The sequence below is a fragment of the Ambystoma mexicanum genome, chromosome 13, assembly GCF_040938575.1.
Source record: "Ambystoma mexicanum isolate Mex_15411 chromosome 13, UKY_AmexF1_1, whole genome shotgun sequence".
In the NCBI taxonomy this organism is placed as follows: domain Eukaryota; kingdom Metazoa; phylum Chordata; class Amphibia; order Caudata; family Ambystomatidae; genus Ambystoma; species Ambystoma mexicanum.
Genome location: NC_090938.1, coordinates 11,905,608 through 11,920,814, shown reverse-complemented (window position 1 = coordinate 11,920,814; position 15,207 = coordinate 11,905,608). Strand labels below are relative to the sequence as shown.

The 15,207-nt window shown below is 48.3% G+C and overlaps 1 protein-coding gene across 1 annotated transcript in view; it reads right to left on the bottom strand.

Moving 5' to 3' along the window:
* Positions 1–15,207, bottom strand: part of PSMA5 (proteasome 20S subunit alpha 5) — a 108,690-nt gene that overhangs the window by 13,069 nt on the left and 80,414 nt on the right. Inside the window, exons 6-7 of the mRNA XM_069633005.1 lie at positions 7,083–7,141; positions 4,564–4,666 (exon numbers count right to left, since the gene is read on the bottom strand). Of these exons, the coding sequence (XP_069489106.1) occupies positions 4,564–4,666; positions 7,083–7,141 (162 nt within the window). The remainder of the gene's footprint in view (positions 1–4,563; positions 4,667–7,082; positions 7,142–15,207) is intronic.

The following is a 15,207-nucleotide window of genomic DNA, read 5'->3' as shown; positions in this document are numbered from 1 at the left end:
TGAGGGAAACAAAGGCTTGAAAGTGCAAAAAGTTCCCATGGTAGTGAGGGAGTCCCCGCGTGTCCCTTGGGACGAAATTGCGTTGGATCTCCTCGGTCCATTTAATATTGGTGGTGGCAGAGATAGCTACCTATTAGTAGTCATAGATTTATTATCAAAATGGCCGGAGGTATGTGTACTCAAGGACATATCCAGTAGTAGTATAATCAGATTTTTGGAACAACTGTTTTGGAGAGAAGGGTTTCCAAGAAAGTGTTTGTCTGACAATGGGACCCAACTTGTTTCCAGAGAGTTTAAAGAATTTTTAGAGAATCATGGGATTGAGCAGGTGAATACTTCTTTATATCATCCCCAGAGTAATGGGTGTGTGGAACGATTTAATAGGACTCTGATGGAGGCTATTAGGATAGCGGTGGCTACTGGAGGAGATTGGGTGAGAACAGTGATGGAACGCACGTTCCAGTATAGGCTAACTACCCATAGTGTCACAGGCGTGAGTCCATTTGAGATCTTGAGAGGAAGAAAACCAAATACTCATTTATGTCCAGGTTGGATGGGCAAATCAAAAATGGTGGATGTGGATCTAGAGAGTGTAAAAAGGAGAATTTTTGAAGCTGGAGTTAGATCCAAGGAGAGGTATGATCAGAAGAATTGTTGTAGGGAACTCAAGGTCAAAGAGGGTGATTGGATTAAAGTCAAGCTCCCCACCAAAGTTCGTAAAGGAGCCTCGTTGTTTTCTGAACCCAAGCAAGTTGTGAAAGACTTGGGTTCGTCAGTGTTGGTCAAAGGAGGAGCTATTTGGAATAAGGAAAGGGTGGCTTTTCCGTTTCAATGTTAATTTGTCTTCAGTTAGTTGGAGACAGGGACTTTCTTGTGACTCTACCTAATCAACCACTAGATGTCATATATCTATGCTCTTGATTTGTGCCAGGACTTGCAGCGCATCCAATGTTTTACCTGTTAAACCACGAGTGTATAATATTTATTTTACAGGTTTCAATTTCAGTTGTTCAATATGTGTTTTACAGGTTTCAATTTTAGTGGGTCCTCACCCACACAGTTACTTGTTATGTTTAAGGAGGAGAGGTGTTAGGATGTGCAGTGTTTCCAATGTTTACCTGTTAAACCATGAGTGTATAATATTTCCTTCACTATGTCTATTGTCACTTAGATACTATAGAACATAGAACTGCATCTTATGTAGCAGGGTTCCAAGGAGAGCCAGTGAAGAAGCAGGGCCTTAGTGGGAAGATTGTACTCCTCCTGCTGGGGGTCGTCTTATGTCATCAACTTGCAAATAAAAGGTTCTTTACCTTTAAACTACTGGTTATGTGAAAGCCTCCCTTTGTACATAACACTCATGTAAACCTTCCACAACACGACTACACTGTTTACCTTGTGGAGCACCTCATGTAAACCTTCCACACGACTACACTATTTACCTTGTGGAGCACCTCATGTAAACCTTCCACACGACTACACTATTTACCTTGTAGCACCTCATGTATTTTGTATTTGTATTTTTATTAGGCTTATATAGTGCTTTAATACAAAGCGCTTTACAACAGGATACAAGAATAATGAAGCATAACATGGAAAAAAAACCAGCAAGACAATATATAGAACAATTTACCTAGGTAGGGGGAGGAGAGGGAAGAGATGATGGAATGATGAGGAGGAGGAGGGATAAGGGGTAGGAAGGGAGATCAGGGGGGGAATGGAGAAGGAGTATGTGGGAATGGAGCGGACATAGGAAGGTAAAGAGTTCCAGTGTAAGGGGGCCAAGAGCTGAAAGGAACGAAATTGTGACGAGGCACATGGGTATGGGGGAACAGTAAGTAAGAAGAGTTCAGCAGAGCGGAGAGGCCGGGAGGGAGTATAGAATGAGAGGAGGGAAGACAGATAAGGGGGGGGGGGGGTCAAGGTCGTAGAGAGGTTTGGAATTTAAGTTGGGAGTGAAAGGGAAGCTTGCCAAAGTAAGAGCGAAGAGGAAATGGAGTCATGGGGAGCAAAAGACAAAATGTACGGATAGAGGAGTGGTAGATGGATTTGAGGGGGTCAAGATGAGAGGCAGGGAGACCAAAAAGAAGGGAAGTGCAGTAGAACAGACGAGGGAGGAGATTAAGAGTTTAGAGGCATGGAAGGTGAGGGAGGAGCGGATCCTGCGAATATTGAAGAGGTGGCAGCGACAGGAGCGAGAGGTGAGAGAAATATGGTGGGAAAAGGAGAGGGAGGAGTCAAAGTGGAGACCTAGATTACGAGCATTAATAGAGATGGGGAGATTGGAAGGGGGGAAACTTCCACACGCCTGCCCCATTTACCTTGTGGTACACCTCCTGTAAACCTTGCACACGCCTGCCCCATTTACCTTGTGGTACACCTCCTGTAAACCTTGCACACGCCTGCCCCATTTACCTTGTGGTACACCTCCTGTAAACCTTGCACACGCCTGCCCCATTTACCTTGTGGTACACCTCCTGTAAACCTTGCACACGCCTGCCCCATTTACCTTGTGGTACACCTCCTGTAAACCTTGCACACGCCTGCCCCATTTACCTTGTGGTACACCTCCTGTAAACCTTGCACACGCCTGCCCCATTTACCTTGTGGTACACCTCCTGTAAACCTTGCACACGCCTGCCCCATTTACCTTGTGGTACACCTCCTGTAAACCTTGCACACGCCTGCCCCATTTACCTTGTGGTACACCACCTGTAAACCTTGCACACGCCTGCCCCATTTACCTTGTGGTACACCTCCTGTAAACCTTGCACACGCCTGCCCCATTTACCTTGTGGTACACCACCTGTAAACCTTGCACACGCCTGCCCCATTTACCTTGTGGTACACCTCCTGTAAACCTTGCACACGCCTGCCCCATTTACCTTTTGGTACACCTCCTGTAAACCTTGCACACGCCTGCCCCATTTACCTTGTGGTACACCTCCTGTAAACCTTGCACACGCCTGCCCCATTTACCTTGTGGTACACCTCCTGTAAACCTTCCACACGCCTGCCCCATTTACCTTGTGGTACACCTCCTGTAAACCTTGCACACGCCTGCCCCATTTACCTTGTGGTACACCTCCTGTAAACCTTGCACACGCCTGCCCCATTTACCTTGTGGTACACCTCCTGTAAACCTTGCACACGCCTGCCCCATTTACCTTGTGGTACACCTCCTGTAAACCTTGCACACGCCTGCCCCATTTACCTTGTGGTACACCTCCTGTAAACCTTGCACACGCCTGCCCCATTTACCTTGTGGTACACCTCCTGTAAACCTTGCACACGCCTGCCCCATTTACCTTGTGGTACACCTCCTGTAAACCTTGCACACGCCTGCCCCATTTACCTTGTGGTACACCTCCTGTAAACCTTCCACACGCCTGCCCCATTTACCTTGTGGTACACCACCTGTAAACCTTGCACACGCCTGCCCCATTTACCTTGTGGTACACCTCCTGTAAACCTTCCACACGCCTGCCCCATTTACCTTGTGGTACACCTCCTGTAAACCTTGCACACGCCTGCCCCATTTACCTTGTGGTACACCTCCTGTAAACCTTCCACACGACGGCCCCATTTACCTTGTGGTACACCTCCTGTAAACCTTGCACACGCCTGCCCCATTTACCTTGTGGTACACCTCCTGTAAACCTTGCACACGCCTGCCCCATTTACCTTGTGGTACACCTCCTGTAAACCTTGCACACGCCTGCCCCATTTACCTTGTGGTACACCTCCTGTAAACCTTGCACACGCCTGCCCCATTTACCTTGTGGTACTACACCTGTAAACCTTCCACACGACGGCCCCATTTACTTTGTGGAGCGCTTCATATAAACCTTCCACACGCCTGCCCCATTTACTTTGAATCCAAGTGATTTGACCGAATGAAAAATTATCGAGGCTGAAATATCCGAAAACCAAGTGCTCGAATGACCAAAAGTTCAAACACTTTGTTTTCAGACATTTCAGCCCCGATAATTTGTTAAAACACACATTCTCTCACACACACGCACACAAAACACACCCATAACACCCCCCCACCAACACCCCCAGCATACTCCCACCCACACCACCAACATAAAGAAACCCCACTTACCTTCACGCTGGTTCCTGCAGCACCAGTTCCCTTTCACTTCTGTGATTGGGAACTGGCGCTGCAGGGTCCTTTTCTTTTCTTGTTTTTTTTTTCCCACGGACGGCTGCAGGGGTGTCCCCCACAGCCCCCGCTCACTAAACCATAAAGTATAGTGAGCGGGGCAATGCGGGGGACACCCCCGCAGCCCCTTTTTTTTTTTAATGCTACCACCAGAGGATCGAACTTTTGGTGTTCGATCCTTTGGTGGTAGCATTTTTAGAACTTTTGGTCGTTTCGACCTTTTTTTTTCCGGTCATTTCGACCTAAACCTTTACTTTGTGGAGCGCTTCATATAAACCTTCCACACGCCTGCACCATTTACCTTGTGGTACACCGCATGTAAACCTTCGACACGCCTGCCCCATTTACTTTGTGGAGCGCTTCATATAAACCTTCCACACGCCTGCACCATTTACCTTGTGGTACACCTCCTGCAATGAGCTCTGAGCACCCTCAGAGGCTGATCCGATTGCTCGTGCATCACACTGTACGAAGGTCCCCGAAGGATCCATGTGGAAACTGTAAGGTAAACGCGAATGTGGTCAAGATTGGAAGGGCTGCTGCAAGTGTACACCCAAAATGTAATCTCACTCTCCATGCAACCTATAGCCCACCCCAACCCCATACTCCCTAGAGAGGCTTCACCCCATTTACCCTCCCCTATTCCAGATCTATCTAACGGCTCTCCTGAACATCCGTGAAGATCTGCTCTCCAACCTTGACTCGAACATTCCCTCTGTCCTCATCCTCCTCGATCTCTCTTCTGCCTTCGACACAGTCAACCATACCATTCTGCTCAACCGTCTCCGTGAAAACCTGGATATCACTGATCAGGCTCTGGCCTGGCTGACCTCTTTCCTCTCAGATCGACCCTCCCAGGTCCAACTTGGGTCCTTCCTTTCATCTATCTTCCTCTCTACCTGTGGTGTTCCCCAGGGGTCCAACCTCTCGCCCTGGCTTTTCAACCAATACCTGGGAACTCTCGCCCACGGCATTGGCACTTTCTGCTGAAATTTCCAGTGCTACGCTGACAACAACTCATTTTCAGACTGCCCTCTGCCACCTCCTCTCCCTCTCTCATCTTTGATTGCCTAAACCTTTACTTTGTGGAGCGCTTCATATAAACCTTCCATTCAAGATTGTGTTCGGCCAATGATCTTTGTCTGAATGCCAGCAAGACGGCGATACTCCTCATCGGCACACCTTCACCATCCTTTCCCCTCACTCTTCCGACTGCACCTCCTCAGAGGTACTCTGCTTTTCCTCTCCTTCCCCCAGAAGCTCATGGTATCCCAAGCTCTGGTTCCCTCTAGCTTATTGTAACAGCCTCATTCTAAATCTACCTGCCTCTACTTTCCGCCTTCTGCAACTAATCCAGAACAGGACTGCGAGACTTGTCCTTGGCCTCAAACCCTGGGATCGTATCTCTCCAGCTCTGAAATCTCTCCACTGGCTCCCAGTGGATGCAAGGATTAAATTCAAAACCCTCTGCATCGTCCACAAGGCTTTCTGGGGCCTGGGTCCAAAATACCTTCAGCTATCCCTCCGCAAATACCTCCCCACTCAAGCTCTTCGCTCCTCTACCTTCAACTCCCTCAGGGTCAGTCGTTTTTCAAAGAAACGAGCTGGGGGTAGATCTCGGTCTTCGGCTGGGGCCTCCCTCTGGAATAGCCTCCCTGCCACTCTAGAAGTTGAGGAGAACCATCTCCGGTTCCGGAAGCACCTCTCTTTTCTTCTGCTTTCGCTCCCCCTCTCCCTTGCTGATCGGTTCTCTCTTGGCACTGTGCACCTGGCCACCCTCTGTCCTTCGGGCCCAGGAACCTGCTCACCCTGCCACCCTCCTGCACTGGGGTCTGTATCTGTACCCATACAGCCCCCACCCCCTTTTCTTCCTGCACTTATCAGACCTACCCTGTATGCTGCCTTAAACCTAGCACTTGCAAACTGCTGGCTGCACTACCACTGTTTGTTGCCTTTATTATGTATTTATTGTTATTAATCTATCTATCTGTTTCCCTTCTGCTTTGCACTTTCCACTTCTCCCTCCTTCCATGCACTTTTCCCCTCCCCCTCTCCCACGCACTTGCGCGTTCTCAATGTCACTGGGCCTAGTAAGATCACCGTTTTGTTCTCCCCTGTTCTCCTCCCTTGCCCTGTCGTGCTCTGAAACACTTGTGTGTACGAGCACGATAGAAATAAAATATCAATCAATACCAGCCTCTCCTCGCTCCTTACGCATGAGATTTGCAGTCTCCCGGTCCCAGATCTACCAGCCTCTCCTCGCTCCTTACGCATGAGATTTGCAGTCTCCCGGTCCCAGATCTACCAGCCTCTCCTAGCTCCTTACGCATTAGATTTGCAGTCTCCCAGTCCCAGATCTACCAGCCTCTCCTAGCTCCTTACGCATGAGATTTGCAGTCTCCAGGTCCCAGATCTACCAGCCTCTCCTAGCTCCTTACGCATGAGATTTGCAGTCTCCCGGTCCCAGATCTACCAGCCTCTCCTAGCTCCTTACGCATGAGATTTGCAGTCTCCCGGTCCCTCCTCGCTCCTTACGCATGAGATTTGCAGTCTCCCGGTCCCAGATCTACCAGCCTCTCCTCGCTCCTTACGCATTAGATTTGCAGTCTCCCGGTCCCTCCTCGCTCCTTACGCATGAGATTTGCAGTCTCCCGGTCCCAGATCTACCAGCCTCTCCTAGCTCCTTACGCATGAGATTTGCAGTCTCCCGGTCCCAGATCTACCAGCCTCTCCTAGCTCCTTACGCATGAGATTTGCAGTCTCCCGGTCCCAGATCTTCCAGCCTCTCCTCGCTCCTTACGCATGAGATTTGCAGTCTCCCGGGCCCTAGCTTTGTCGGTAGAGAGGAAAATCCCTATAGACTGTTCATAGTTCATTTCCCTGCATGCAGAGGATAATGTTCATCTATACTTACAGCTGGGGGCCCTTCTCATCTGACCCTCCAAAAAGAAGGGCCACTCCAAACGGGCGACTCTGCAATGAGAAAAATAAGTGGCCGGCTTTAGTCATCTAGTTTGACTTGTTAGCACATCAAAGACTCAGGGATTTCACAGAAACCTGTTTCACTGTTGTTTTTAAACCACATGTTACCGTAAAGAAATAAATAATACGGCGGGAGATCCCCCACACCCCTCATTTGTAAATACTTAACCCCAACACAGGCACACAAAAACAGATTTTTTATTGCAGCAAATTGCGGTACAAAAATTGCACTGAGAGTATTCAGTGAAACTGGCCAGCAAGCAAAATGGGCATTTGCCAAAGAGCTTGCAGGCATTCTAGAGAACTTTGCTGGACACACTGGAGGAAGGCCCATCACACGGCATTGCAGGGAAAAGCACCAGCAGCGTCCTGAGATTGATGGATCCCAGACCCTTCACTGATCTCGGAGGCTACGGGTAAAGGCAGTGCCTCTGTTCACCCATCGGAAAATGTGAGCACTCAAGAGTTAACGGGCAGTGCAAAGTACACCAGAAAATGAACCCCTCCAGGGACAGCCGGCAGAAGAGGGAAGAGATTCAATATATGGAAGCAAGACAGACCTTTGGGTTATTGAGCTGGAGAACCCAGTGAGATGGGCAACTGTGCATTTCCTCTTCATCCTCCATTACTCCAACACAGATTTGCTTACACTGAAACCAGTCTATTTAGAAGATATGTTGGGCAGGGCGAATCATACCCAGGGGTGGATAGTTCCTTACAAGCTCAAGCGCCTCCGCAAGGTAACCAAGCATCCAAGCCGAACCAGAGGCAAAAACGAAGGCAGGCTGGGTAATAGTAAGGACATTTCACTGGACAGTGTTCCAAAACACCTGGGATTCTGGGTCCAACTGTGATTTCCCAGCATTTGCCCAACAACACCCTTCCAGGTGGGGCCTACAGGAAGACCCTTGCTTCTCCTTTACTGATACATGTATCTGCGGAGTCAGCGACTCAGCAGGGAAATGGGGGCACAGCTCAATTCCCTCGAGAGGAGGCTTCTGGGAGCACTGAAGAACCTGGATTGGACAGAATTTCTTACCCAGGGTATAGAGGACCTGGCAATATTACAGCACAGGACAGCACACCCAGAGCTACAGAACAAACCTCAAGGGGCCCAGGTGTAGGCATCAGGGAGGCCGCAGAGCTTTTAGCTCACTGAGGCCTCTGATCAGCACTTTGAAAGTCTGTTAGGAAGATTTTCCCGAGGCCCGGTTTCCAGAGCCCTGGCACACCCTCCTCAATTGCGTCACAGGGTTTCCTTTGAGATCACAAGGCTCTCAAAGGGGTCATGTGGGGAGGCAGCCAAGCTCAACTCAGGAGGTGAGCAGGATGGTAAAGCAAATGTGTTAGGCGACATGCAATAAAAACTGTCCTCACAATTTACCCTCCAAAAATATAAAGCATATTGTGGCGGGTCAGCAGAAGGATGCAGGTTCTCATTTTCCATCTTCTTGAACGTTTTATTAACTTAAAAGAATAAATGCCTATTGTGAGGGGTCAGAAATGTAAGGCGGACAACTTTGTGAAGGTTTTTCAAAAAATGCCATTTTATTAACTCAAAAGGTTGGTAAAACGCCTCACTATCCCTACCCTAACGAGGATTTCCCTTCCTAAAATAAACTAAATGAAACTTTAACAAAAGGGTTCTGTCCCTCAGACTTATACACAACAAATCAAAAGAATGGTCATGGGCAGGTAACATAGCAAGACTGGAAAGCCAGACAGCTGCACCCAAACTTGGGCCGGCTGCTAATAAAATGAACAAGATGCCAAAGTACCTGTCACAGTTTCCTTCGAGGCATCACCGTGATCGGTTTCTGAAAATGAGAATGAACGCGATAAGAACTAAGGACATCCTACTAATAAGAAAAGACGCAGAGACCAGAGACAATCGGTGCCGATTCTGCAACGAGGACATCGAAACAGTAAAACACTCGTTAGTCGCCTGCCCCAAACTTCGATCCCTAAGATCTGTACACCTGATCAAATACGCCCCGAGAAATGAGAACATGGAGGATTGGTGGTACCGAATACTGAGTGGGAGCTCAATTCACCTAATATCCTCAGTGATAAACTTCCTCGATGCCATTCAACTGTAAAGATCATGTGAAGGGAGGGGTGGGCTTCTTGAGGCTGTAATGGAATTGTTTTGTAAATAATGATGTGTCATAACAAAAAGTTTAATAATAAACTATGTTAAAAAAAAAAAAAAAAAACAACAAATCAATAAGGAAATAAAATGAAAGTTCAACAACCACTTCACATTGTAATAGTGGCTTCTACTGATAACCTGGGCAAAAGCCCCTGGCCTAGATTCAAGCAAACTTTTCTTTGACTGTTCAAAAATGATAAGGAAATCCAGTCTCATTGAAAGTTCCACTTCAGATCTCTTAATCCAAGTTGATAAAGTTTCATTGTGGATTCCACAGGTGGTTCACAATTGTTTAACACAACTTCCTTATTGCTACTTGTAGTCTAAGTCTTGAAACAGTTTGTCGTTGTTAATAAATACTTCAACAACTTAATTGGTTTAAAAACAAATGTCCGGATATTTTGGCACCACTTTTAGTTTCAGTGCTACTTCACCAAAACACTTGTGATTCTTCAAATGCTTTCTTCTTACGTTTTTACCCCATCACATAACTGGCAACAACATTCACCTGGTTTACACTCATGCCAGGTTTACAGCTTCCAACAGTATTTGTTCAGGTGTTCTCCCACACCAGAAAACAACCAATTGCCACCAAGGTTCTTGGACCCGATATACTTCCTTGCCCACCAAGACAAACTACTGCAGCTCTCCATCCAGGCATACTCTCCTGCCCTAAAAGGGCCAATTGGTGAAAAGTTCTACGCCCTGGTATACTCTCTTGCCAGGCCAAACTACTAACTTCAAGTACTCCTGTGGTAAGGTTCAATTTCAAAGGTTTTAAAGGAACCTGTGTGATAACTACGTCGCCCATAACTGCATCGACAAAATGGTCTATTCCAATTACGGCGTGGCAATCAGATATATCACTGTGCCCGCATCACCCGGCCCGCATTTCCCTTCCCGACCCCCACCAAACTTCCCTTTATGGCGGCACACTTCTGTGTGTGGTCTACACCCTGCTATTCCTGTGGCGCCAGTTCCTCCCACCAACGTGGGTAAAAGCAGATGCTGCAGGATGTTTTTCTTTATTTTTTTTCTTGTCCCTAGCTTACCACAATGGTGAGCAAGGGACACCCCTGCAACCTCCGCTCTGGTTGGACAGAGTAAAGGTTGCCCTCATTTTGTACACCTCCAAAGGCACAGTGACTGCAGGGCACACAAAGGAGGGCAACATTTCGGCACGTTTGTTTTAAGGTGGTCTTTCAGCTTCACAGTTAGATTTAAGGATTTCTTCAAGAAAAAAAAGAATCTCAATGGTGCTATTCACTGAACCTGTGTGTTTGCCACACGCAAGACTGGCAATGCTCTCTTCCTGAACCTCTTATCAGAAAGACAGCCATGTTTCAACTGGCTGGCACCTCCCTCTGGAACTGCCTCCCCCGTCTCCTCAGACTTGAGCCGGATCTTAAGTACGCGAAACTTCTCAAGACCTTCCTTTACTCCTCCTCCTTCATTCTCCCCCTCACAAGCTAAACTGTCTGCCGTTGTGACTGGGGCCTGGACCCTTCATAGTCATACAGGGGCTAGACTCTCCCGCTCCCCCACCAGCCCCTCTTAGCATATTTTGCCAGCACTTACCCTCGGGCTCGCATTCTCGGATTAACCCAATTTAGTCCTCACTGTCCACTGCACTTTTTCCCCCCCCTCTCCCCTCTTTGCCCTGGTCCTTGGCCCGACCAGCACTTTCCACCCCAACCCTTGGGGGAACCCCACACCTGAACTTCTCTGTTTACCCCAATCCCACCCCCTTGCACTTATCACCCTGTGATGCACTTGAACGGTAGGATTGTCACAAGGCCAATATCACATGCATTACTCACTGTAATAGTATTTCTGATGTTTGTATCTGCTTAGATTCACATGCTGTGCATATAGTCCGACATCCAGTGGTAACCGCCGAGTATTGAATCGAAAAGGGGACGTCGACATGGGCGTGACTGTAACACTATGTGTAGTGTACCCAAAATCCCTCACTGTTGAGCTCCCTCCGATTGTATTTTTTCTGCCATGAGGGAGCCCAATGACTATTGTAAGTAAATAAAAGAGAAAGTAGTAAGACAGCTATGCTCCTTCCACCCGAGCGGGGAAGAAGGGTGGGCACATGTGAATTTAAGCAGATACAATCATCAGAAATGCTATTACGGTGAGTAATGCATGTCTTCTGATGCTTTTTAATCTGCTTAGAATCAAACGCTATGCATAGACTAGCGAGCAGTAGCTGGAATTGGAGGTGGGCTGTGAGAAGGAACAGTAGTGAAAAGATGTCCCACCTGAGAATCAGACCTAGAATGAGTGTCTAGGCAATAGTGTTTTATAAAGGCGTGTACAGACCTCCAGGTTGCCGCTTTGCAAACGGACTCTAGGGGAACATTTGCAATGAAAGCTATGGAAGCCCCAGTGCCTAGAGTAGAATGTGCTCTAGGCTTGAAGGGCAGTTCTCCCTTAGCAAGAGTGAAACAGAGTATGATGCATTGAAAATACAGCTTGAGATGGGCAATTTAGAGACAGGATCCCTTTCTCTACCAGCTGCCACTGAAACGAAAAAAATGGGTTCTTTTTTTTCAGTGGTCTAGTTCTTTCCAGGTAAAAACAGTACTGCCCTGCGCACATCTAATGTGTGTAGGCTCCTTTTAGCCACGCTAGAGGGATTCTGGAAGAAAGTTGGCAGTTCTATTGATTGGTTCACATGGAACTTGGAAATAAATTTAGGCGCAAATCGGGGGTGAGTGCGCAGAACCACCTTGTCTCTGAACTGTAACGAAGGGTCTAGAACTGAGAGGGCCTGTAGTTCACAGACTCTCCTTATAGAAGTTATAGCCACTAGTAAGGGCGTCTTATAGGTAAGATCTTTGAGACTTGCCTTATGCATAGGCTCCAAAGGAGACCCCGTAAGTCTAGTCATCCCATAAGTCTAGTCAATATCACATGTAGGTCCCATCCCGGAGCCGGGTTAAAAATGGGGGGGGGGGGGATGAATCCTTTTAACCCCTTCCATGAAAGCCTTAATAACGGGTATTTTCCACCACGACACCTTCTGTTGTGACGTAGTGAAGGCTGAGAGTGCAGCTAAGTGAACCTTCAGGGAATTAAAAACCAGGCCCGAGTCTAGTTGGCGAGCCAGGTACAATACAATGTGAGTAGGAGAGCAGTCAATAGGATCGACGCCCTTGGAATTGCACCAGATAACAAAGCGCTTCCATTTACTGAGTAGCAGTATCGGGTGTTGGGTTTTCTCGCCTCCCTAAGTATGTCCATGCATCTCTGAGGGAGTTGTAGGTGTCCGAACTCTATGACCTCAGGAGCCAAGCCGCTAAATTCAGGGTTTGCTGGCATGGGTGAAGAGTCTCCCCCTTGTCCTGGGATAACATGTTGTACGGGAAAGGCAGTATTGGAGGAGATAGGGACATCTCCATCAGATGAGAGAACCAGGGTTGGCGGGCCCACATCGGGGCCACCAATATCAAGGTGACTGGTTCCTGGAGCATCTGGTGCATGGACTTGTTGAGTAGGGGAGTCGGGGGAAACACATTGAGCGTTCTCCAGAGTTGCAAACAAGTCGATCTCTGGGAAACCCCATTGTGCGAAAACATTGGAGACAATGTCTTTGTGTATTCACCATTCGTACTCTACGGGCAGTGGGAAGTCTCTGCTGAGCATGTCCGCTAGAAGATGGAATTCCCCTGGAACGTGTTGAGACAACAGGAACATCCTGTGTTTGAGAGTCCATTTTCAAATGTTCTGGGACAACTTGGATAGCCCTGGAGAGTGTGCCCCCTTGCTTGTTCAAGTAGTACATGGCCGTGGTGCTGTCTGTAACAATCAGGACCACCTCCCCTGTAACTGTCTGAAAAACTTTCAGTGCTTTGAATACGGCTAACAGCTCCACAGATTTATGTGGTTGGATGCTACTTCTGAGGACTGCGCCATCTGCTGAAGCAGGTCGAGCCCCCCCCCTCACCCTGTGAGAGATGAGTCTGTCGTGAGAGTGGCTTTTACTGCGGGGTGAAGGCCTTTCCCTTCAAGAGGTTTTCCCTCGACCACCACTGCAGAGAGAGAACGAGGGCTGGCGAGACAACCACCAGATTTTCCCATAGTCCGCTGGTCTGACACCACTGAATGTTGAGCCACTCTTGCATAGGACGCATGCGCCGACGCGCGTGAGGAACTAAGTAAATGCAGGACTACATCATTCCTAACGGTCACATGGCTTTGCGTACCGTCATCTCTCGACTGGCTACATATTGAGGGATCTGAAACAGAAGGTTCTGAACCCTCTCGTTGGAAGGGAAGAGGGTCTAGGCTGGATTTCCTCTCATTGATGGAGAATCCCCGGCTGAATAAGAGGTCTATTGTCTTTTGAGTGTTCAACAGGCATGTTCCGTAGGAATCCCCTGTTATGAGCCAGTCATTGAGGTAAGAGTGACCGAAACGGATTCTCCGTGCAGGTGCGCTGCTGCCACTGCCAGCACCTTTGTAAACACCCTTGTGCCGAGGCAATGCCGAAGGGGAGTACTTTGAACTGATAGTGCTTGTCCTCCATCATGGACCTGAGGTATTTTCTGTGGGCTGGCAACATTGAAATATGAAAGTATGCATCCTTCATATCCAGTGTTGCCATGTAATCCCCCCGTTTCAGCAGAGGGATTACCTCCTGCAATGTGACCATACAAAACTTTTAAGTTTTGACAAATTTGTTCACTGGGCGCAAGTCTAGCAAATGGCACATGGTGAGATCCTTTTTGGGTACAAGGAAGTACATTGAATAAATACCCTTGTTTACCTGTAGAAGAGGGACGACTTTGATGGCACCCTTTTCCTGCAGGATCTTGACCCCTTGCAGCAGGATGCGTAGGTGTTCCGGTGTCAGGCGTCTTGATTTTGGAAGTCTGAATGGAGGTGGTCGGCAAAATTCTATGCAGTACCAGTGGGCAAGGGTCTTGAGCACCCACTGGTCTGTTATCCCCTCCCACGCACGAAGGAATGATGTTCAAAGTCCCCCGACCGGGGAGGCATGGGAGGGGACCCGGATCTGACCTGAGGCCGCGGAGCCTCTGGGGGTGAATTCCGGCCTGTACCCTTTCCACGGCTTGTCCTCTAGGTGGACACTTGGTGGTGGTGTTGGATCCTTGCCCTGAAGACCAGTTTCCTGAAGTATACTGGTTTTGAGGGGAGCAAGATTGCCCACGAAAGGAACGACGAGAGCCACCCCCTCTCTGTTGGTAAGGCCTTTGGGTAATCTGGTTTAAGGTCTTGGGAGTCTCATGTTCCTTCTTTGCTGTCTCAAGCACTTTGTCCACGGCCTTGCCGAACAAGTTGGTCTCCTCAACCGGCTTGTTTATTAAGGCTGCTTGAGTTACAGGCTCAAAACCAGAGTTCCTCAACCAGACTTGCCGTTTTAGTAATGTACCCTGGGCCAAGGTCCTTCCCGCTGTTTCAGCGACGTCCAAAGTGTTCTTAAGAATGTTGTGGTTCACCTGCTTGCCTTCAGATACAATCGTGAGCAGTTTAGCCCGCATTGGTTCGGGGACCTCTTGAAGAAGGTTCCATTGGACGTCCGAATAGCTAGCCAACAGAGTGTTGTTAGCTATTTGGGTGGAGAATGCAGCAGCATTCATAACCCTCTTTCCCAGTCCATACAACTTTTTGCCTTCTTTATCAGGTGGTGCCTCACCTGTAGACAGGGGGACACCTGCCCTCTTTATCGTAGTCGTAACTACCAAGGAATCTGGCATGGCATGCCCTTTAATGTAAAAGGGGGTCGGTAGGAGAAGGGCGAAACAACTTCTCTACCCTGGGATTAACCGCCCTGGTCTGGGCTAGTGTTAACAATGAAGGCGCCAGACGTCTCTTGATAGAGTTCAGTAAGGGAATGGCCCGACTAGCAGGAGGCTTTTCCTTCAGTATT